The 25,546-nt window shown below is 38.6% G+C and overlaps 1 protein-coding gene across 8 annotated transcripts in view; it reads left to right on the plus strand.

Annotated features, from left to right (window-relative positions):
• Nucleotides 1-20,899: 20,899 nt before the first annotated feature.
• Nucleotides 20,900-25,546, plus strand: part of CSNK1G1 (casein kinase 1 gamma 1) — a 108,529-nt gene continuing 103,882 nt past the window's right edge. For all 8 annotated transcript variants that reach the window (XR_002311846.2, XR_002311847.2, XM_020882374.2 and 5 more), the window contains exon 1: nucleotides 20,900-21,080. Coding sequence is in view for 6 of the 8 variants with exons in the window: in XM_020882374.2 (XP_020738033.1) it covers nucleotides 20,903-21,080 (178 nt within the window). In the remaining 2 variants the exon portion in view is untranslated. The remainder of the gene's footprint in view (nucleotides 21,081-25,546) is intronic.

Consider the following 25,546-nt stretch of genomic DNA (forward strand, 5'->3'; position numbering starts at 1 on the left):
ACCCAATCCAGTCCATTTTAGTTTGCTGATTCCTAAAATGTTGATGTTCACTCTTGCCATCTCTTGTTTGACCACTTCCAATTTGCCTTCATTGATGGACATAACATTCCAGGTTTTTATGCAGTATTGCTCTTTACAACATTGGACTTTACTTCCATCACCAGTCACATCCACAGCTGGGTGTTGTTTTTGCTTTGACTCTGTCTTTTCATTCTTTTGGCATTATTTCTCCACTGATCTCCGGTATCATTGGGCACCTACTGACCTGGGGAGTTCATCTTTCAGTGTCCTATCTTTTTGCCTTTTCATACTTCTCTTGGGGTTCTCAAGGCAAGAATACTGAAGTGGTTTGCCATTCCCTTCTCCAGTGGACCACGCTTTGTCATTAATTACCTATTTTATACTCAGTAGTGTATATATATCAATCCAGATTTTCCAATTTATCTCATCCCACTTTCCCATTTTGGTGTCCATATATCTGTGTCTCTATTTCTGCTTTGCAAATAGGTTCATCTGTATGCTTTTCTAGATTCTGCATATGTGCATTAATGTACAATATTTGTTTTTCTATTTCTGACTCATTTCACTCTGTATGACAGTGTCTAGGTCCATTCATGTCTCTGCAAATGTGCACAATTTCATTCTTTTTTATGGCTGAATAATACTCCATTGTTTATATGTACCACATCTTCTGTGTCCATTCCTCTGTTGATGGACATTTAGGTTGCTTCCATGTCCTGGCTGTTGTAAATAGTGCTGCAGTGAGCATTGGGGGTGCATGTATCTTTTGGGATTACAGTATTCTCCAGGTATATGCCCAGGAAAGGGATTGCTGGGTCATGTATATGGTAGTTCTATTTTTAGTTTCTTTTTTTTCCCATTTATTTTTATTAGTTGGAGGCTAATTACTCTACAATATTGTAGTGGTTTTTGCCATACACTGACATGAATCAGCCATGGATTTACATGTATACCCCATCCCGATCCCCCCTCCCTATTTTTAGTTTCTTAAGGAACCTCTGTATGCTGTTGTCCATAGTGGTTGTACCAGTTTACATTCCCACCGATGGTGTAGGATTCTCTTTCTTCCATACCCTCTCCAGCAGAGTTTATTGTTTGTTGATTTTTTGATGATGGCCATTCTGACTGGCGTGAGGTGATATAAAAATATAAATGTCTTTTATAAACCTAAGTCCCTTTTAAATATAAATGTCACTTCCCTACTTTAAATGCTTAAATGGCTTCTCATTTGATAATGGTGGATTATCAGTAACCTATAAATCCTGAAGGGTGGACTCCTGCTACCTCTTCCCTTGTAATCACCTGCCTTGCTGGTCTTCTTCTAAGAGCCTCTACGGGGTTTTTCTCTTTCTGGAGGCTCTGATCCTAGCTCTTGACATGGTTGGCTTCTTCTCATCCTTGAGGACAGTATTTAAATGTAGCTTCTACTAAAGGCCTTGATCACCCTCTTTCTAAAACTCTCTCTTTTGACTTCCCCATTATCTTCAGCAGGTCTTTGCAGCATGACACAAATTTGTAGTTTTTTATTTATTCATGTGATTGTTTGTGATGCCCACTGTAGACTGTAAACTCTGTGAGCACTAGAACTGTGTATTTGGTGAGTTTACTGTTAATCCCTGGTGACTATCCTAGTTTTAGGCACATAAGAGACAGTCAGTAAATGTTTGGTTGAATTAAGAACTCCACTTTGAAGAAAAAAGAACTCCACTCTGAGTAAATACATGTGCTTGTACTTTTCCTTTTTGACACCAAGAAATTGTGCAGACTCCTTCAGTAATTGCTGTAATTCCTTTTGTTTCTTTTATTATAAATAGTATTTTAAAACACATATCTGTGTATCTTTTTGGGGGGATGAGGCATTCTTCAAAGCTTGTGAGATCTTAGTTCCCCCAAGCAGGGCCCAGGTCCCAGTAGTGATAGTGCTGAGCCCTGACCACTGGACCACCAGGGAATTTTTCTCGTTTTTTAAGGACTTCATTTTTTTTAGGACTTCATTTTTTAGGAGTTGTTTTAGATTCATGGCAAAATTAAGAGGAAGGTACAGAGACTTCCCATATACCCTCTGCTCCTACACATGCGTGGCCTCCCCCATTATCAGTATCCTCCATCAGGGGTACTGTTGTTACGATCGATGAACCAACACTGGCACATCATAATTATCTAAATCCTGTACTTTAAGCTTCTGGCATATTTCAAAATAGTTTATTTTTTCCTTCCCCTGCTGGAAGCACAGGAGGATTTTTTTGGTGTTGTACATTATGTGAATTTGGACATAATGTCCACATAATAATTTCCAACATGTTCATAATTTGGACATGTAAAATGACACGTATCCACGGTTACAGTATCAAACAGAGTAGTTGGGCCACCCTAAAAGTCATCTGTGCTGCCCTTGTTCACCCACCACCTTCCCATGGTAACTGCTGACCTTTTTTTACTGTCTCTATAGTTCTGCCTTTTGCAGAATGTTGTATAGTTGAAATCATACAGTATATAGCATTTTCAGATTAGTTTCTTTCACTTACTAATATGCATTTAAATTTCTTCTTTCTTTTTGTAACTTGATAGCTCATTTCTTTTTAATGTTGAATAATATTCTGGATATTTGGACTTTCTGATAGCTCAGCTGGTAAAGACTCTGCCTGCAATGCAGGAGATCCCGGTTTGATTCCTGGGTCTAGAAGATATGCTGGAGAAGGGATAGGCTACCCTCTTTAGTATTCTTGGGCTTCCTTGGCAGCTCAGATTGTAAAGAATCCTCCTGCAACGTGGGAGAGCTGGGTTCGATCCCTGGGTTGGGACGATCCCCCTGGAGAAGGGAAAGGCTACCGATTCCAGTATTCTGGCCTGGAGAATTCCATGGACTCTGTAGTCCATGGGGTCGCCAAGAGTCAGACACAACTGAGCGACTTTCACTTCACTTCACTTCAATATTCTGGATGTCTGGATATACCACAGTTTATCTGTTCAATTTCTGAAGGACATTAGAGCTCTTAGCTTGTTAATAATAGTTGTTTTAAATTCCTGGTCTGATAATGCCATCATTCTTGCCATCTCTTGTTCTGTTCCTTGCTCTGTCTCTTCATATTGCATTTTTTACCTTTTAGTATGCCTTGTAATTTTTTCTTGATAGCCAGATATGATATACCTGGTAAAAGGAATTGCTGTAAATAGACCTTTCGTAATAAAATGGCAAGGTATAAGGGGAGGGGAAGCATTCTATAGTCCTGTGATTAGGTGTCAGTCTTTTAGTGAGCCTGTTTCTCTGAACTGTGAGTTTCATGTGTGTCTCACTTTTGTGGAACAGGATGGCTAGAGTCGTTTGAGGTTGGGCATTTCCCTTCCATCATATGGAAGGCTAGAGGGAGCTGGAGTTGAGTAGTTCTCTTTTCCCAGGTTAGTTAGGCTCTGACAAATAATACCCTAGCAAGTTAGGCTGTGATTAACTATTTTCTCCAGAGGGCAGGCATCCTTAAAAAACATAGTCCTCTGGCATATTTAAAAATAGTTCACTTTTCTGTTCCCCGACTGAAAGCTCAAGGGGATTTTTTTTTTTTCCCTCTAATATTTGCTGTGGGAACCTGGTCAAGCTCCTGGAGGCAAATCTCACAAAATTGTGGGGTCCCTCCTGTGACCTGAAACCTTTAACTCTTAGAGCTATTTACACTGAGCATCCAGAAATTCGTCAGTTACAGTTCAGGTTTTCCTTCCCTGGCACTGGTTCCTGCCACATACTATCTACTCCAGTAAGCTGTGACTCCCTGTTTTCACTTGTCCTTCTCCAATCTGGGCATCAGTAGTTTGGCCTATACTCTTCCCTCGTTTATGGACCTGAGAGCTGTTGATTTTTAAGTTCTTAGAGTTTTTACCTGTTAGAGTGGTGACTTCTAAGCTCCTTACATGCAGAACTGAAAATTGTAAGTTCCCTGTACATACTTCTCTCTTTCCTTTCCTTTTCTTTCCCTCTCTTTTTTCTGTTAAGGACAATTTAAATCTTACCATACATAAAAATATGGTAAGTTTCAGGTATGTCCCTTTTTTGTGGGAGAAAGTGAATCAAATGCAGGAAATTGGTGTCAAGGCTGAAAATAAATTTGCAGATTTCTGGCTTTGGTCTTCTACTTCACCAACTGTGTGTCTGTGTTCAACAGGCTGTTTTTGCATGGCTTAGAAAATATCTAGAAACTAAATAGTGATAATGCCAGAGAAACTCTCAGGTGAGACCACTTAGTGTCTTGGTCGTTAGATTTTATTTTCTGATGCTGTCTTATGACACCTAAGATGGGTAAAAATTTGGGTCATACTTTCCTAATGATAGTGCCTTTTCTACAGTTAACACATTGCATATAACTAAGCAGGATATAGTCATCATGGTACTTGGAATTATTACATTTTTCTTTCTCTTGAGAATGATGGCAGGAATTACGATCTCTTAGATCAACCTGTTAAATCTGTTCTTTGGTTGAAAACCAAGACTGAGAACTCATTTATTATATATTCCTTTATTCATTGAATATTTGAGAACCTACTATGCCAGGCCCTATGAATAAAATGGTGAATGAGAGTTCCTATTTTCACAGAATAATATGCCAGTGAACAAGCTGTTACAGTGTGCAGTGGTTAATGCTATTTGGGGATGCTAAAAGAGTCTGTAAGAGGGGCCCAAAACCCAGAATCGAGCCAAAGGAGAAGTTTTCTAGAGAAAGATGCGTTTAAAGTAAAAGCTAAAGAGGAGCATGAGTTAACGAACTAAGGAGCAGAGATAAAAGGGGGATCCAGGCCAAAGGCCCTATGGTGAAAATGAAGTAAGTTTGGTATTCATTAGCATGTAACGCAAGGGAGTGATTTAACTGACATGAAGCTGTACAAGTGAACACGTCCCAGGTCAGGAAGGACTGTAAGCCCCCACTGAGCCACCTGGGAAGCATTTTTTAAGTGCATTGGGAAGCTGTTGAAGGCCTTCAAGTTGGAGGATGACATGATTAGACTTGCATTTAGAAAGTTCCCTCTGGCTACAGTGCTACACAAATTGGTTTGGAGAGAGAGGTAAGGGAATTGAGTGGAGAAACCTGAAAGCAAGATCAGTTGAGAGATTGTTTCATTCCTGTGGGAGAATGGTTTATTTCCAGAGTGATAATAATGAAGACTGAGGAAAGCTTAGAGACTTGAGTGTTATTTAAGAGCTAAAATTCCTTTGTGTCTTGTTTAGGTCACTGGGTAGATGGTTAGTCTTGTATTCACTGAAGAAAGAACCCAAGAGAAGAAAGTAGGTTTGACATTTTCTTGGGGAGGAGACGGATGGTGGGAGAAGTGGGAACCAAGAGAAGATGAGCTTAATTCGGACTGTTGAAATTGAGGTGTCCGAATTTTCTATGGTGAGGTAGAAGAATATACCCCTGAGTATATACATCTCAAACACAGGAGAAGGGTGTTAGCTGGAAATACAAATTAAGATTCATCAGCATATAAATGAACATGTAGGAGTGCTTTGAACAATAACTTCAGTACTTTGGAACAGTGTCTTTTGTACAATGGACGCTTATTAAATATCTTTTGAATGAACACATGACTAGACGCCGTGGGAGTGGTTTTGAGTGGGAAAAGAGGTAGGCCTGCGCCAGTATTGGGAGGAAATGAAGCAGTTAGGGGCAGGCTGAGCAAGAAGGAGCAGTGAGAGACAGGAGGAAAGCCTGGGAGACAGTGACCGCGAGAACCCAAACCGGAAAGGATATTTTAAGAAAGAATAAAAGGCTGTCAGGGTCAGGAGAATAAGATGACGACTAAAACGTGTTTCTTGAATTTTTTCCTCAAGGATGTGGTTTACCTGGGTGGAGAAGGAGATCAGTGGTTTGGAGGGATGGGATTAAAAACCTTATTGCAGTGAGTTCAGGAATGAGGAAACAAAAACATCTAGTGAGGACAGCTCTTCAGTTTGATTGTGAAGGGCCTGTGGGGAGAGACAGAATGGCTGCCAGACAGGAAATAGTGATCAAGGGATGAGTGTTAGAGCTTGTGTTTTTAATGGTAAGGTTGTGGACATGTTTAATGCTCACTATAGGAAGTCAACAGAGAAGGATAAAGTTAAGAGCAATAATACAGTAAAGTTTGTAGAAGTGATTTGACTTGGGCAGGAGGGCCACCTCTCCTGTATGAGACAGGAAGAAGGTTTGGTGTTAGAAAATAAAGGGAATTTTCATCATAGGACTTTTTGTTTCTGTGAAATAGCAAGATAGAAGTTTAAATAACTAAAGTAGTACATGCTTATTTAAAATTATTTAGAATGCAGAGATATAAAATAGAAATTTAAAATTTCATTCTTTGCCCTTTAATTGTGTTCCTCAGAGATTAACTGGTTTCAGATTCTAATGTATCCTATCAGATTTCTTTCTAAATACACACAGACTGTATTCACATGAGAGACTGCAAAAGGATTTTAACTGTTTTTTTAAAAAAGTGGGGTCATCATCCCAGAATTTTAGAAACAAAAGCAAGAATAAACAAATGGGACCTAATGAAACTTAAAAGCTTTTCACAACAAAGGAAACTATAAGCAAGGTGAAAAGACAGCCCTCAGATTGGGAGAAAATAATAGCAAATGAAGCAACAGACAAAGGATTAATCTCAAAAATATACAAGCAACTCCTCCAGCTCAACTCCAGAAAAATAAATGACCCAATCAAAAAATGGGCCAAAGAACTAAACAGACATTTCTCCAAGGAAGACATACAGATGGCAAAAAAAACACATGAAAAGATGCTCAACATCACTCATTATCAGAGAAATGCAAATCAAAACCACAATGAGGTACCATTACACACCAGTCAGGATGACTGCTATGCAAAAGTCTACAAGCAATAAATGCTGGAGAGGGTGTGGAGAAAAGGGAACCCTCTTACACTGTTGGTGGGAATGCAAATTAGTACAGCCACTATGGAAAACAATGTGGAGATTTCTTAAAAAGCTGGAAATAGAACTGCCATATGACCCAGCAATCCCAGTTCTGGGCATACACACCGAGGAAACCAGATCTGAAAGAGACACGTGCACCCCAATGTTCATCGCAGCACTGTTTATAATAGCCAGGACATGGAAGCAACCTAGATGCCCATCAGCAGACGAATGGATGAGGAAGCTGTGGTACATATACACCATGGAATATTACTCAGCCATTAAAAAGAATACATTTGAATCAGTTCTAATGAGATGGATGAAACTGGAGCCCATTATACAGAGCAAAGTAAGCCAGAAAGATAAACACCATTACAGTATACTAACACATATATATGGAATTTAGAAAGATGGTAACGATAACCCTATATGCAAAACAGAAAAAGAGACTCAGATGTATAGAACAGACTTGTGGACTCTGTTGGAGAAGGCGAGGGTGGGATGTTTCAAGAGAACAGCATCGAACCATGTATATTATCTAGGGTGAAACAGATCACCAGCCCAGGTTGGATGCATGAGACAAGTGCTCGGGCCTGGTGCACTGGGAAGACCCAGAAGGATCGGGTGGAGAGGGAGGTGGGAGGGGGGACCGGGATGGCGAATACATGTAAATCCATGGCTAATTCATTTCAATGTATGACAAAAACCACTGCAACATTGTAAAGTAATTAGCCTCCAACTAATAAAAATAAATGGAAAAAAAAATTAAAAAGTGGGGTCATACTATACATACGATTGTGCAACAGACCTTTTCCCCCCATCATACTGTATTTGGTTTTCTTTTCCGAGCACATGATAAATCTACCTTTTTTCTTTTCAGTAGCTTATACTGTTCCATATATGGAGATACTTTTTTTTTTTTTTTAGCCATTCTAATCATGGGAATTTAAATTGACTCTAGTTTCTTAATATTAAAAATAACACTCAGTGGATGTTCTTAACAGTATAGTATGGTCAAATCGTATCCAGGGTTTTAATGTATTCAGTTATGTCTGTATAAATCCCTGGTTTATTAGTTTGTTCAGTGGGTTATAATCTGTTACTGTGATTTTTTTTGGTAAAGATTTCTTTCTTTCTTTTTGGCTGTGTTGGGTCTTTGTTGCTGCGTGTGGGCTTTTCTCTAGCTGTGGCGAGTGCGGGCTCCTCTTCATTGTGGTGCCCCGGCTTCTCATTGTGGTGGCTTCTCTTGCTGCTGAGTGCAGACCTAGGATGCGCGAGTTTCAGTTGTTGCAGCACGTGTGCTCAGTAGTTGTGGCCCGAGGGGTCTAGAGCACTGGCTCAGTAATTGTAGCAATGGGCTTAGCTGCCTTGTGGCTTGTGGGACCATCCTGGAGTAGCAATTGAACCCATTGCACATGGACTTAGTTCCCTGGCCAGGGATTGAATCCATGTCCCTTGCACTGCAAAGCAGATTCTTAACCACTAGCCCATCAGAGAAGTCCTGATATGGATATTGACTTCCCTGGTGATCCAGTTGTTAAGACTCTGCACTTCCAGTGCAGGGGGCCAGGGTTTGATCCTTGGTCAGGGAACTAGATCCCACATGCAGCAACTACCTGATGCAGCCAGATAAAGTTTAGGGCTTCCCACGTGGCTCAGATGGTTAAAGAATCTGCCTGCAATGCGGGAGACCCAGGTTCAATCCTTGGGTCAGGAACATCCCCTGGTAAAGGGAATGACAACCCACTCTAGTATACTTGCCTGGAAAATCCCATGGACAGAGGCACCTGGTTGACTACAGTCCATGGGGTCACAGAGAGTCAGACATGACTGAGTGTCACACTTTCTTCACTTTCCCCTGCATTGGCAGGAAGATTCTTAACCACTGGACCATCAGGGAGGCCTGAGTGTAATTTATTTTGATGTTCATATTTGGCCACCGAATCCCCGTGTGTCCCTTGTGTCCTATTGAACGTCCCCATCATTCATTGATCACTTCCTTACCTCGATTTTCTAGGCTCATCTTGTACTCCACTGCCTTAGCTCTGGAATCAGCCATTTCTGAGGAACTCTGGATCCTTGAGAATGGTTTTAAAACCGAAATCTGGGTGCCAGATGTGCTCATGCTGTTGAGTGTTGTTCCTCTCAGGCCCTGGTAGTGGGTGGAGCTCATAATTATTTTATTGCTGTGTTTGTTTGTCAAGTATATGTTATGTATGGGGCTTCTCTGGTGACTCAGTGGTAAAGAATCTGCTTGTAATGCAGGCAACCTGGGTTTGATCCCTCGGTCAGGAAGATCTCCTGGAGAAGGAAATGGCAACCCACTCCAGCATTCTTGCCTGGGAAATCCCATGGACAGAGGAGCCTGGTGAGCTACAGTCCATGGGGTCGCAAATGAGTCAGGCAGAGCTTAGCAACTAAACAATAATATAGATGTATATGTATATATAATATCATGAGTTTACATTGATACTTCCAATGCCACTTCAATACCACCCCATTCATTCTAGTTTTTTCCCTTTCCATTTCTATAATTCTCTTACAGTGTAAAACCTGTCATTGTTCAATATGTTTGCTTACCTGATCCATCTGCCTGTATGTGACTGATCTCCCATAGGACCTCCACTCACTCCTCACTTCACTTGGATTCTGCCTCTTCCACACAGATGAAGACGGTTTCGCCTTGCCTGTGCCCCAGCGTACCGTGCTGGGTGAGGACCTAGGACTTCCACGCTGGACTCCTCACCATTTTCAGGGTCTTACACTCTGTACAGGGTCCCTTGTTCCTTTCCCACTCTGTGGACCTGCGCATTGTACATTTTGAGTTACATGTAAGGAAATACACAGATCTTGAGTGAACTCTTGGATTGAGTTTTGATAAGTGTAACTGATATTCAACGGCCAAGAAAGTTTCCTAGTGTCCCCTTGCATTTAGTTTCTACTTTTCCTTCAAAGAGGAGAGGATTGTTGTTGAACTTTATATTTTGAGTAACACATGTGTTTCAATGACTGTAGCTTTAAAATGTGTCTTCCAAATTAAAAAAACAATTTTTTAATTGTGGTGGGAAAAACACGTAACACAAATGTATCCTCTTACCTATTTTTAAGTGTATAGTTCAGTAGTGTTAACTATATTCACATTGCCGTGGAACACATTCCTCTCTTTTTTATCGTGCAGAACTGAAGCTCTGTACCCATCAAACAACAGCTCTCTTTTGGCCCTTCACTACTTTCTGTTTCTGTAATTTTGACAACTCTAGATATCTCTATATGAATGGAATCATGCCATATTTGTCCTCGTATATTGTGTGTTTGTGTATTTAAAAGAGTGATCTGGCTATTCTCAGTCATTTTCTTTTCCATACACACTTTTTAATCAACTTGTTAATATGTATAAAAATTCCATACTGATTTTTATATGGATTGCATTAAACCTGTCAGTTTGGGGAAAGTTAACATCACAGCTATCAATATATTGAGTCTTCCAATCTGTAAATACAGTATATCTATTTATTCGGATCTTTATTTCTGTAGTATATTATACTTTTGAATATAAATTTTGTACATTGTATAAAATATGTTAATAAGTACTTATAGTTTTCTTGATGCTATTTTAGATGGAATTATTATTATTTTAAAGACTATATTTTTATAGATTTTTAGGCACAATTTTAGGTTTACATAAAAATTGAACAGAAAATGTGGAGAATTTCTATATACTCCCTCACAATACCCCCTTCCCATTTTTTCCTGTTTAGTAAGTATTTTTCCCTTGCATTAGTGTTAAACATACAACTTTTATACCTGATTAGTCAGTATGGATTTATTTTTATTAACTAAAATCCATAGTTTGCATTAGGGTCCAGTCCTGTGTTGTGTGTTACATGAGTTTTGACAACCACATAATGACATGTGCCTGTCATTACAATATCATACAAAGTGTTACTGTTGCACTGAAAATCCTCTGTGGTTCACCTGTTCATCCTTCCACCCCACTAATCCTTGAAAACTACTGATATATTTTTTACAATCTCAATAGTTTTTCCTTTTTCAGAATGTCACATAGTTGGAATATGCATATTCTTTTCAGATTGGCTTCTTTCACTTAGCAGTATTCATTTGTTTCCTCTTTGTCCTTCCGTGGCTTGATACCTCATTTCTTTTTATCACTGAATAATATTCCATTGCGTAGTTATACCACAGTCTATTTATCCACTCACCTATTGAAGTACATCTTGATTGCTTCCAGTTTTTGGCAGTTTCAAATAAAGCAACTGTAAACTTTCACGTGAAAGTTTTTGTATGGATTTAAGTTGTTAGTTCATTTGAATAAAGACCTAGGATTTCTGGATCATGTAGTGAAAGTATGTTTAGTTTTGTGAGAAACTTCTAAACTGTCTTCCAAGTGTCTGTACCATTTGGCATTCCCAGAAGCAGTGAACAAGTGTTCCTGTTGTTGCACCTGTGTTTGGTGTTGTCAGCGTTTGGGGGTTTCATCATTCTAAGAAGTTTGTAGTGGCATCTCATTTTAATTTACTGTGAGATAATTGCGTCGTAGTGTATTATGTTGAGCATCTTTTCATATACTCATTTGTGATCTGTCTCTCTTTGGTGAGGGATTTGTTAATCTTTTGCCCTTTTTTGAAATGGATTGTTTCTTATTGCTTTAAGAGTTTTTTGTGTATTTTGGATAACAGTCTTTTTTCAGTTATGTGTTTTGTGAATATTTCTCCCAGGCTATAACTTGTCTTTTCGTTTTCTTTAGAGTCACTTTGCAAAACAGAAGTTTTTAGTTTTTATTAAGTTCGACTTATCAATCTTCTTTTTCATAGATCACACTTTTATTGGTATATTTAAGAAATCATTGCCAAGCCCATGGTCACTTAGATATTTTTCTGTAGTATCTTCTAGTAATTTCACAGTTTTTGTGTTTTATGTTTGACTCTGTGATTGGAGTTAATTTTTGTGACAGGTAAAATCTGTATCTCGATTCACTTTTTTACATATAGCATCCATTTGTTCCAGCACTACTTGTTGAAAAGACAGTCCTCCACTGAATTGCCTTTGATCCTTTGTCTGGGAACAGTTTGACTGTATTTGTGTGTATTTGATTTGGGCTTTCTATTTTGTTTCATTGATTTATTTGTCTTTTCTTTTTTCCAATACAACACTGATTAGTGATCATTATAGCTTTATAATGAGTCTTGAAGTTGAGTAGTGTCTGTCTTTTAACTTTGTTCTTTTCTTTCAATAGTATGTTGGCTATTCTGGGTCTTTTGCTTTTTCATATAATAATTAGAATCAGTTTGCCAGTGCTCACAAAAATAACTGGATGAGAGTTTGTTTCTTAAATGGTAGTAAAAAAATTTTTCTAAGTGGGGAGATATGAAAAATTGTGAGATACTGAAGGAGTAAAACTTGTTAGGTGGGCTTGGTCTGGGTTCCACTGTGAGATGGAGGCTTCTGAACTCATCTCTTCCCAAAGACACCAAATCTTAGAGCTGTACACAGAAGAATATCCTCTGAAAGGAATACAAAAACTGGATGAGTAACTCCTGTACGTTGGGCAAATGAGGAAAAACCCACGGCAAAAAGAATCAGAAAAACTGAGATAAACTCTTTCCAAAAAACCCACCCCCAGCACACAACACACAGTCAGGAGAGAACTTAAAAATCCCAGCTTGTGAGGCGTGAAGGGGTTGGACCCAACCTGTAGTACCCCAATGTTTTAGTCTTTGACCTGAAGGATGGCCCCCAAAACACCTGGCTCTGAAAACCAGTGAAGCTTGTGTCTCTGGGACCCTGAAGACTATAGCAAACAGGGAAATAGTTTTTAATAGTTCTTGCCATGGCTGTCCCCCAGAATTCAGTGCAGAGACAGAAGACAGAAATACCCATCTCACAGTCTTTCCCTGAAGGAGGACTGTTTGCATATTCAAAGTACTGCTGCATAAGAGTTAAGCTTCTAGTTCACCTCACATCTAGGGACAGACCACAGTGCTCCATAGACTTGGGGGGCTGGCAGGCATCCCGTCCACATTCTCCGTCTGGTGTCTCTCGTGTCTCTCGTGTCTCTGGTGTCTCTCTGTTATGAGTTGTACTCATCTGTTGTCCTGGCTCTTGTGGCTGCATCTTAGGGGATGCACCCCTGTTTAACTTCCGTTCCTGGGTCCCACAGGACTGTAACAAATAAACAGTTCTTACCTAACTGTCTGCTAACTAGCTCTGAGGGAGCTGACTAAAAAGCCCAGTCCCCAGTCTCTCCCTGAAAGATCTACCTACATACTTCAAAAGCTCCTGTGGATGGTCCAGCTTCTAGTCAGCCTGCATCTAGGTGCTGACTGAGATCCCCTCTTTGGGACACTGGAAGATCTTGGCACACCCTCAGCTAAGAAGATTGAAATAATATTAAGCATCTTTTCTGACCACAGTGGTATGAAATTAGAAGTCAATTGCAAGAAGCCAATTGGATAATTCATAAATATCTTGAGATTAAACAACATGCTACTAAGGAAAAATCAAAAGAGAAATCAGCGTATGTTAATATTAGAAGGTCTAACCAGAGCAGTTAGGCAAGATAAAGAAATAAAAGGCTGCTGCTGCTTTTTTCTCTTTCTTTGGCTGTGCTGCACTACTTACGGGATCTCGGTTCTCTGATCAGGGATTGAACCTGGGCCACAGCAGTGAAAGCCCAGATCCTAACCACTAGACTGCCAGGGGACTCTCAAAGCTTTCCCAGTTGGAAAGGAAGAAGTAAAACTGTCACTGTTTGCAAGTGACACAGTACGACATGTAGAAAACCCTAAAGATACCACCAAAAGACTATCAGAACTAATTGACAAATTCAGTAAAGTTGCAGGATACGTACAAAATTAGTATGCAAAAGTTTATTGGGTTTCAATGATGAACTATCTGAGGAATTTTTAAAATCCCATCTGTGAGTACATCAGATAGGAAAAGGAGTACATCAAGGCTGTATATTGTCACCCTGCTTATTTAACTTATATGCAGAGTACATCATGAGAAACACTGGCCTGGATGAAGCACAACCTGGAATCAAGATTCCTGGGAGAAATATCAATAACCTCACATATGCAGACGACACCACCCTTATGGAAGAAAGTGAAAAAGAACTAAAGAGCCTCTTGATGAAAGTGGAAGAGGAGAGTGAAAAAGTTGGCTTAAAGCTCAACATTCAGAAAACTAAGATCATGGCATCCAGTCCCATCACTTCATGGCAAATCAATGGGGAAACAGTGGCTAACTTAATTTTCTTGGGCTCCAAAATCACTGCAGATTTTGATTGCAGCCCTTAAATTAAAAAACGCTTACTCCTTGGAAGAGAAGTTATGACCAACCTAGACAACATATTAAAAAGCAGAGACATTACTTTGCCAACAAAGGTCCGTCTAGTCAAAGCTATGGTTTTTCCAGTACTCATGCATGGACATGAGAATTGGACTATAAAGAAAGCTGAGCACCGAAGAATTGATGCTTTTGAACTGTGGTGTTGGAGAAGACTCTTGAGAGTCACTTGGACTACAAGGAGATCCAACCAGTCCATCCTAAAGGAGATCAGTCCCGAATGTTCATTGGAAGGACTGATGTTGAAGCTGAAACTCCAATACTTTGGCCACCTCATGCGAAGAAGACCCTGATGCTGGGAAAGATTGAGGGCAGGAGGAGAAGGGGACGACAGAGGATGAGATGGTTGGATGGCATCATCGACTCAGTGGACATGAGTTTGGGTAGGCTCCGGGAGTTGGTGATGGACATGGAGGCCTGGCATGCTGCAGTCCATGGGGCTGCAAAGAGTCAGACATGACTGAGCAACTGAACTGATACTGATGAGTACATCAAAATAATAAATACTACCTAGGAATAAATTTAATCAGCGAAGTAAAAGATATGTACATTGAAAACTATAGGACATTGAAAGAAATTGAGACACAATACAAAGACACATATAAATAAATGGAAAGATATTTTGTACTCATTAACTGGAAGAATTAATATTGTTAAATTGTTCATACTATGTGATTCCATGCAATCCTTATCAAAATCCCAATGATATTTTTCATAGAAGAAAATCAATCCCAAAGTTTGTATGAAACACAAAAGACCCCAAAGAGCCAAAGCAATCTTGAGAAGGAACAATAAAACTGGAAGTATCACATTTCCTGACTTCAAATTATAATACAGAAGTTACAGTGATCAAAACAGTATGATGGTATAAAATCAGACACATAGATCAGAGGCACAGGATAGAGATCCCAGAGGTAAACCTATGCATATATGGCCAATTAATTTCCAACAAGGGAGCTGAGAATATACAATGGAAACAGGATAGTCTTTTCAATAAGTGGTAGTGGGAAAACTGTATCCCTGTCTTAAACTGTACACAAAAACTCAAAATGGATTATAGACTTGAGGGACTTCCCTAGCGGTCCAGTGGTTAAAAGTCCACATTTCCAATGCAGGGGACACAGGTTCGATCCCTGGTCGGGGAGATAAGATCCACGTGCCATGCAGCATGGCCAAAATATTTTTAAAAAATGGATTACAGATTTGATAAGATCTGAAACCATAAAGCTCCTAAAAGAAAACATAGTGCATAAGCACCTTAACATTGGTCTTAGCAGTGATTTTTTTTTTTAGATTTGACACCTAAAGCAAATGCCTCAAAAGCAAAAATGAACAAGCTGGATTATATGAAACTAAAAAGCTTTTGCATAACAAAGAGATCCGTCAATAAAATGAAGAGTCAGTACTTCCCTGGTGGTCCAGTGGTTTAGTATCCACCTTCCGATGCTGGGGATTCAGGTTTGTTTCTTCATCAGGGACCTAATATCCCACATGCCATGGGGCAACTAAGCCCACTTGTTTCAAATACTGAACCCGCATGCCACAACTACAGGGCCTACCTGCTCTGGATCCCACATGCCACAACTAAGACCCAACACAGCCAAAAATAAATAAACATTTATTAAAAAATGAAGAGTCAACCTATAGAATGGGAGACAATATTTGCAAATCAAGTATCTGATAAGGGATTAATATCTTAAATACATTTTTTAAAAGCTCATACAACTCAGGGAAGAAAATCAGATTTTAAAATGGGCAAAGGAACTGAATAGACATTTTTTTCAAAGGAGACATACAAATGGCCAGCATCATGTTGAAAAGGAGCTCAACATCATTAGGAAAAGGCAAGTCAAACCCACAATATATCACTTCATACCCATTATGGCTGTCATCAGAAATAAGTGTTGGCAAGACTGGAGAAAAGTGCACCTTTATGTGCTGTTGATGGTAATGTAAATTAGTGTAGCCACTGTGGTAAGCAGTATGAAGGTCCCATTGTTGGGTATAGGGCTTCTCTGATAGCTCAGCTGGTAAAGAGAAGGGAATGGCTACCCACTCCAGTATTCTGGCCTGGAGAATTCCATGGACTGTATAGTCCATGGGCTTGCAAAGAGTTGGACACGGCTGAGCGACTTTCACTTTCTGTTCAGTATATATCCAATGGAAAGAAAATCGTTATCTTAGAGATACCTGCACCCCCATGTTCTTTGCAGCATTATTTACGATAGCCAAGATGTAGAAACAACCTACGTGCCTGTCAACAGATAAATGAATAACCACCTGCCTGACACACATACAGGGACTTTCCAGATAGCTTGGTGGTAAAGAATCCACCTTCAGTGCAGGAGACGTGGGTTTAATTCCTGGGCCAGGAAGATCCCCTGGAGAAGGAAATGGTAATCCATTCCAGTATTCTTGCTTGGGAAATCACATGGACAGAGGAGCCCTGTGGGCCACAGTCCATGGGGTCACAAAGGAGTTGGACATGACTTAGTGACTAAACAGCAACAGTAACACAGAGAGAGAGGAATATTTTTCGGCCATAAAAACGAAATCCTGTCGTTTGCAATAGTATGGCATTATGCTTAATGAAATAAGTCAAACTGCTAAATACAAATACTGTGTGATCTTATCTGTGGAATCATAGAAAAGGAGAACAGACTGATGTAGCCAGAGATGAGAGTAGGGAAAGGGGCTGCAAAATGCTGAAGGTAAATTAAAAGATACAAGCTTTCAGTTACAAGATAAATAATTTCTGGGGTGGGTACAGCATGGGATCTGTGGTTAACAATACTGTGTTGTATATATCAAAGTTGCTAAGAGAGAGTAGATTTTTAAAGTTCTTATTATAAGGAAAAAGTTGAATCTGTCTGGTGATGGATGCTGACTTCTTCTGATAATTACTTTGTAATACATTCCTATATCTAATCATGTTGTATACTGTAAACTAATACTAATATATGACTAATGTGTATCAGTTGTATAGCAATAAAATTGGAAAACATAATTATCAGGTGGGAATATATTGATCATTGAGAGTTGGAATAGTAGGAATGGGAGAAGTTAATAATTGGAATTTGTGGAAAAAAGAAAAATTAATACCAGAACCAAGACACTTCTTTGAGAAAGATCTTCAGTGTTCTTCTTACTTGCTGCAAGTAATAAATTCTTCCTTCTCCCAGGGAAAAAAAAAAAAAAAAACTAACCAAAATGAGAATCTGTAAACTTTGTTCTTCCCTTCAGTAATAGCACTCCCATAATGTATTTTGGTTAAATAAAAAGATTTTGATCATTCATTAGGTTAATTAAAGTGAGAGTCTTATTGGTGTCCCTTAAAAAAAAAAAGTTAGAATGAGTATAAGCATTTTGTTTTTACTTAAATTTTAGTATACTTTTAAAAATTGCCATTATTTTTGATAGTTCTTTTAAGCACACATGCAAGCACATTCACGTGTGCAGCTATCATTTTTACTGAATGCTTACTGAATACTTTCTTTGGGTGTGAGATATATATATATATATAGATAGATAGATAGATAGATAGATAGATAGATAGATAGATAATTGTTCATTCATGTCCGACTCTTTGCAACCCCATGGACAGCAACCTTCCAGGTTCCTCTGTCCTCGGCGATTCTCTAGGCAAGAGTGCTGGAGTAGGTTGCCATACCCTCCTCTAGGGGATCTTCCTGACCTAGGGTTCGAGCCCAGGTCTCCCACATTGCAGGCAGATTCTTTACCATCTGAGACACCAGGGAAACCCATACTGCCCTTGAAATTGATCCTGTGTTCTAAACATCATATTAGGCTTTGATCTCATTCTTTGAGGAGCTTACAGGGGGAATTTCAGATTTGTTACAGGCACTTTTTGTTGTCAACTTTCTATACAAGGGGAATTTTGCTGGGGGCTCTGCAAAGAATTTTCATCTTCACCAAAAAAAGAGATGCATGATGAGAAAATCTTGCTATTGCTCTTTCATTTCTGTTTTGGACACTGATATGGGAAGTGATACCTGATGCTGAAATTTGTGACCAGGAGGCTGCAAGCATTAGGACCCAAGCCCACTTGTATTAATGAAGAAACAATAGAAGAATAGAATAGAAGAATCTCTCACTTTGGAGATTCTTTAAACATACTCTTACCGTATGATACAGCTACACTCATAAACAATTTCATCTGTAAATTACATCAGGAGAGAGAGATTTAGAAGCTTAACAAAGTCCTGTCATGACTATCAACAAAGAATGTGTGTGTTTTGACTTTAAAATTTAAATATGTTCCTCATTTTTTACAATGCCAGTATATGAGAATCTAAAATAATAACAAGTTCTAAATCAGGGGAAAAAGTGAACACAAATGAAAAATACAAAGAGTAATAGACAAGGTAGTACAGTTTTCCAAATCTTACAAATGAGACTATTATACCAATGATAATTGATGAAGCTTTAGGGGATTAGTTCATTGGTCAAAAGTGTCTGGACAGGCTAAAACATCCTTTACCTGTTCTCAGAAAAATGTATGATATAAGGGAAGAGAGTATATATAGCCTGACAGTTTTTCATATAGAGACATATGACCACCTGTTAAGATGGGATTGTTTAAATAAAACATCTTAAATTGTGTTTCTCTCTCTCTCTCTTTTTATGGTCACATTGCAAGGATTGCAGGATCTTAGTTCCCTAACCAGTAATTGAACCCGCGCCCTCGGCAGTGAAATCCCCAAGTCTTAACAACTGGCCCTCCAGGGAATTCCCCATTTCTCTTTCTTTACTCATCTTGTTTGAGGGACCTTGGGTAGACAACAGAAATAATTGAAGGCTATTAGATTAAGTTGTAATAAGAGAAAGTAATAAGAAATATAAATTCATAATGTTGTTCACGTAGGAAGCCCAGTACTTGTTGACCTATTCTTACCACCCTGCTTTTTTACCTTAACAGAATATGTTTTATGAAAGTAGATACATCATTTCCTGAGTTCGGGGAAATACATTGTAATGATTGTTAGCATTACCGAAGCATAAAGTCATTATGCAGTATTAATAATGGAAAGAAAAACAGAAAAGATGAAAATAAACAGTTTAACTACTATAATGAAGTAAACCTTGTATTCTGGGATCATGTGCCCATTTGTAAATTCAGCTCACAGGTTTGTGTCTGTTCCTGTAGTAGGGAATTAGTGGTGTTTGTAAGAAGCTTATACAGTCTAGACCTACTTACTTTCTTTTATAATGTGTAATAATAACCAAGCAGTTCTAATTTTCTTCTTCCTTAAAATGTTAAGGTAAATCGTTAATGAAAGTGAAATAAAATTATGTGTTTAGTCTGTGATTGCTGTGACACAATATTCTGTGACAACAGAATATTCTTTTATTAAGGAAAATCACTTAGATTTTAAAAAATTAGTGTTGAAATTACCTCATTGTAAACTTTGTCTTGGGCTTAGTCCTGAATTGAGAAACTGGAGAGTTCTGAAATGGATGAGTTTTAAGATTTTTTGTTTCTCAAATTCATTTTCACTTGGAGGTCGTGCAAAGGATCTACTTCAGTCATTCTGTCATTTATACTCAGTCCACAATGGAACCTAGACCAAAAGCTGAGCTTTCCAGAGATTTAGTGTTGAACTACTTTGTGGCACTAGGGTTTTGGAAAGGCCTTTATAGAAGTGGTGCCTCTGGAGGTGTTAGTTGCTTGTGGGCTTCCCAGGTGGCTTAGGGGTAAAGAATCCACCTGCCTATGCAGGAGATGCAGGAGACACAGGTTCGATCCCTGGATTGAAATGATCCTTTGGAGGAGCAAATGGCAACCCAACTCTAGTATTCTTGCTTGAAAAATTCCATGAACAGAGGAGCCCACTGGGCTGCAGTCCATGAGGTCACAAAGAGTCAGATACAAGTGAGCGACTGAGCACGCACATTCATACACTGTGTCAATCAGTAACTTGGATTTTGTGATTGTTGTCAGTGCTTGATAAATGGTGGGGATGGAGGAGGGAGACAGTGGGTAGAGAATGGGTTCATTTCTGATAGATTCTGTCCAAATTAAAAAGAAGAGCTTTTAATCGCCCTCAGTTTATTTAACTTAGTGGAACCCCACCGTATTTTTGTTAGCCAGTGATGAAAAAGCCAACAAATAACTTTCCTTTGAGTAATATGAAAATACCAGAAGAAAGCATTTTATGTTAAAGGGTTGTGTGTTCCCTTAATTGCCATGGTCTGTAGCATACTGAATGTGTTTTACCAGGTAAATTACTAGTCCAGATGGCTAAACTTTTGGAGGATATAAAACCAAAATCCATTTTAGGAAGCTATCCACTTTGCATAGTTCTGGATAGGATCCATTCTAGTTAGTGGTAACGCTCTTAATTTGTTTTTAAAATACAACTTTTAACTGTATGCTTTTTTTATTTTTACCTAGGTTACACAATGTTCTCCTATGCTTGAGATCTACAGACTACGTATCCTACAAGAACTAATCAATGGTTTTTCATCTTCTGGAAATAAAAACGTAAATATGGTGCCAAAAGAACTCCTTACCTTATTCTGACGACAGTTTATTCGGCCACACTTTTGTATTGAAGAGACGTGTACAGATCCAATTACTTGTGCAGAGACACTGTCGTGTAGGATCATGGACCATCCTAGTAGGGAAAAGGATGAAAGACAACGGGCAACTAAACCCATGGCACAAAGGAGAGAACATTGTTCCCGACCATCCGGCTCAACATCCTCTGGGGTTCTTATGGTGGGACCCAACTTCAGGGTTGGCAAGAAGATAGGGTGTGGGAACTTCGGAGAGCTCAGATTAGGTAAGAACTTGGTTCTTATTGGTTTAGACTAACAGCAACAGCAGAAGCTGTAATAAGCTTTGATGTGTTTCAAGACACGCAGTTTATAATTTTATAAGATGTTCTTATAATGAGGAACTGTTGTTAAAAGAACTGAAGAATTCATGAAGGTGACTTTAGTCATTGTCAGGTCTTATTGGTATGCAAGGTTCATCCCTCTATGTGTGTGATAGGATTTAATATTTTCTGCCAGTGCTGAGATTTTATGATGGAGGGAGATCCACATGCAGGTAACAGTAAAATGAAGATTCTGATTTAGTTGATTGGAGAGATAGAGCCCTGTGTTCTTTTTAACAAACTCCCAGTTGACTGAGATGCTGTTGGTCCTTGAGTCACATTTTGAGAAGGTTTATTAAGGCTTTATTTTAATTCAGACTCTGCCCCTAGTAAAGGAAGAGTAAGTCCTTACTAGTGATCCCATACTTGCTCTGCAAGGAGATATATCAGTGTTTAGAGAGGTTTTTCAACTGATACTGTGTTTACCTTCCTTCCTGGAAGTTCCAGTATCAGGACTAAGCTAGAGCTCCAAGGAGAAACTTTGCAATTTTTTATTTCCCAACCAAGGAGAGAATTTTTTATTTTGAGAATTAATTTATGTGTGAGATGATGAATAATGATAAAATCAACCAATTTGAAGATGTGAAATTGGGAAGAAGGTACATTGGTTATTTAGATACTTTTTATGACCTTCTCTAGGTGAATGCAGAAGAGAAAATGAAAGATAAATTTATGATGTCATCAGCTTAGAGATTGTGACAGATCCTTTTTTAGGCTAAAATGTTTTCTTATTTTTCATAGCTGTTGAGGCTGTATATTTTATGAAGACCTATTGTAAGAGGCTTTGCCCTCTGAGGGAACAGAGCATGGGAGCTTAAGATGATTTTTGTTGATTACCTCTGCTACTTCTGATGATTTTTCAAAAGAAGATTGAAAAATATCTTCTCATCCCCCCATACAGAGATTCAGCTGCGCTAGCCAGAGATCACTGGGTGCAGAATTGAATTTAGGGATGCTGAGAATGAATTTATTTTTACCACTAGAAGACTAGCAGCCTGGAATTTTAAGACCTGCCTAAGATAATGAAAGCCTTTTTATATTTAGTGATGTGTTCATGTTCGGGTTAGCTAAGCCAGCAGATGCTACTGAGAATAGGAGTAAGATGTGTAATTTCACACTGCTTGAGTTCCTATCAACTGTTGAGTTGCTTTAGCAGCTAGGTTTGTGAATATTCATTTATATAATGGATTGACTTTGCTCTAGCAACACAGTAGTACTTGAATTAAATAGATGATAACATAAACATCCACAGAATTACTGCTGAGAGTCAGTTTATAATGTATATAAATTCATGCTTTCTCAAAACAGCATAAAATTGTTTAGTTTCTATAAGGATGAAGGAAAATTTTGGTCAGTGAAAACTGGAAATGTATTTTGTTTAGTTACTTGAGTCTGGATTTGTACATATCATCTTTATGTTTACACAAAAATGGAAAAATCTATTCAAGTCAAAGGATAAATTTATAGCCTATGTATATTCTCAGACTGGTAAAGTGTTGTGTTTTATTTCCTGTAATGAAGCTAGGGTAATTATGATGGGTCTCATTTTGACTTGCCTTGTAGTCAGTAGAAAGAACTCATCTTTCTTTTCAAGTGGTTTTATTCTGTGTGCCGATGAGGTTTTCATTTGCTCTGGGACCATTACTGTTAGGGCATTGTATCTGGGAATACTTTTTATTGACAGAAACAAGAAAAGGAACGTTCAGAATCATTTGATATCTTCCTGACAATAGGGTGTGCTATATTGCCCTCTTTCTGTGATATTAGTAAGTAGGGGACTATGCAGATAACAGAAGGTGTAAACTGGAAAATTCTGAACTCAAGAAGGTGCAGATAGGCCTCCACCCAGGCTACCATTACAGGGCTGTGCTTTCTTCTCCAAATTCATTTCTTTCTCTAGCTACACTGTCCCTTCTGTCCCTCAAATAATCAGTTGTGTTCATGGTTCAGAGCTTTTACACCTACAATTCCTTATGTCTGTAGAATTCTTTCTTCAAAAGTTTGCTTAGCTAATTGCTTCTCATTCCTCAGGCCTCAGCTTTCATGTTACTGACTCAGAGAAATCTGCTGTGACTTCTTTCCACCTCCATTTAAAATAGTACATTTTTCCCTAGCCTCCTTCTATCCCATCAGACTGCTTCACTTTATTCATCACATTGATCACTGTCCAAAGTTATTTTATTAATATATGTTTACCCGTTAATTGTCTCTCCTTATACTTGAATATAAACCCCTGGGAGAGGAGGGGATTCTATCTGTATTATTTGCTGCTGTTATTTGTGGCATGCATGAAGTGACAGCCAGATGAATAGGAAGCAGAGGGGCAGGGGCAACATGAGCGACTTTGGGTTCCTGGTAGGAGGGGGTCATGGTGGGTAGTGGCCTTAACGTTTAGATAGACTCTTGGATTCCAGACAGAGAACCCTCCCCAAAAAGGTGATGATCAATGTATTTTGGTCCTCTGTAAATCTGTTTCCTCCGTATAATCCATTTAACAAACACTTCTTAGATATTTACCATCTTGCTAGTCTTTAGGAAAGACATGGAGGATAACAAGGTATCCTTATGAATCTCACAATCTGGGGGGAAAGATAAGTTAGGAGTATAGGATTAACATATACACACCATTATATATAAAATAATCAATAAAGATTTACTGTATAGAACAGTGAACTTTATTCAATATCTTGAAATAACCTATGAAAGAAAAGAATCTGAAAAAAATGTATGTATATATGTATAACTGAATCACTTTGCTGTATACCTGAAACAAACATAATATTATAAATCAACTACAATTAAAAAAAAAAAGAATCTCACTGACTAGTGGTAGAAAGAGAAAAACAAATTACAGCATAAAGTGATAAGTATTATGGTAGATTATGTAAAAACGACACTGGCAGAGAAGGTTAATGAAAGTTTCACAGAAGCGTGTTATTTGATTGAGAGTAGGATAGGACTTCAGTGGTGAGCACAAGGAAGAAGGAGTCTCCACCAGCAGAACGTGTTAGCTCTATGTGCTGTGAAAGTGTTTCGCATAGTGTCAGAGCAGCAACAGCTATACATGACTGGGTTGTGGGATGTGAAGTGAAAGACAAGTAATAGATGAGGCTGTGAGATAGGTTGGGACCAGAATGTGAAGTGTTTGCGTGGTATTAAAGCATGTGGACTTTATCCTGTAGGCAGTGGAGCAGAACCATCAAGGGTTTTATGAAACCAGACATTATCTGTTTTGTATTCTAGGAAGATAATTCCCAGTATAAAATTAGATCAGCTAGTAAAGAGGTTGTGGATTTTTGCTCTCACTGTGGTACTCGTCACTTTGAGTTACGTTCCTTCATCTCTCTACTTCAAGATATGCTTGATGGTAGTAATTTGCTTTATTGATATTCTCATATGTATTCATATTCTTAATTCCTTTTATGTGTATGACATACAACGGGTACCTACGTAGTCCAGGTCAGAGGTGACTGGGCCTGCCTTAGCCCTGAAAATAGGGCACTGAGATGCAGAGGAAGGGACGAATTAGGGAGAGATTTTAGAAGTAGTCTGTAGGCAGGATATGTTTGCCAGTTATTTTAGGGGAAAGGGTCAAAGATGGCTGAGTTTGCCAGGTTGGGAAGACCAAGTGAATGAGGAAACCTTTACCAGAGGTAGGAAACACAGGACCAGAGTAGGCAGTGGGGAAGACAAGTAGTTAGACTTGGTGAATATATTGACTCTGAGGAGTGTGCAGCACATAGGCACAAATATGACTCTGAGACATAGAAAAGTTTAGGCTTCAGATAGGGATTAAGAAATCATCACTATGTAGGTGTTAATGAACATACAATCATGAGTGATGAGATGATGTGGAGCTTGTGTGAGTGGGAGAAAGAGGGTGCATTTAAGGGATGCTAGAAGAGGGAGAGCCTCAAGAACAGAGAAGTTGAAAAGTCAAAAGAAGAGTTTCTAGAGGGTTGGAGCGTTAAGCACAGCCTTGTGCCCTAAGGTTAAACAGAAGAAGCTAATTATTACAGCCTTTGGTCTTTTACTTCTTTTTATATATTTCTGATGATTCCTTTTTTCCTTCCTTTTCTTTTTTTATGAATGCATGTATTTTGTAACCAGGGGGGGAAAAAGCAATAAACAAAAAGCAAAGCAAAAAAATGTGCCTTTAAAGGCATATTTTTAAAAAAAAATTCTCCTTTTTTTTGGCATCTCCAAAGATAGCCACTAATTTTGTTTAATTAATTTAATTTTCCAGAATTAGAAAATGTTTATCAGGACATATATTAGAAATGCAGTCAAACTGTGCTATAAACTTGTTTTTAATCACTTAATACAGCATGAACTTTTGTGTCAGCTTACAGATCATGCAGTTTTAATGT

Source organism: Odocoileus virginianus, chromosome 6 (genome assembly GCF_023699985.2).
Source record: "Odocoileus virginianus isolate 20LAN1187 ecotype Illinois chromosome 6, Ovbor_1.2, whole genome shotgun sequence".
Lineage (NCBI taxonomy): Eukaryota > Metazoa > Chordata > Mammalia > Artiodactyla > Cervidae > Odocoileus > Odocoileus virginianus.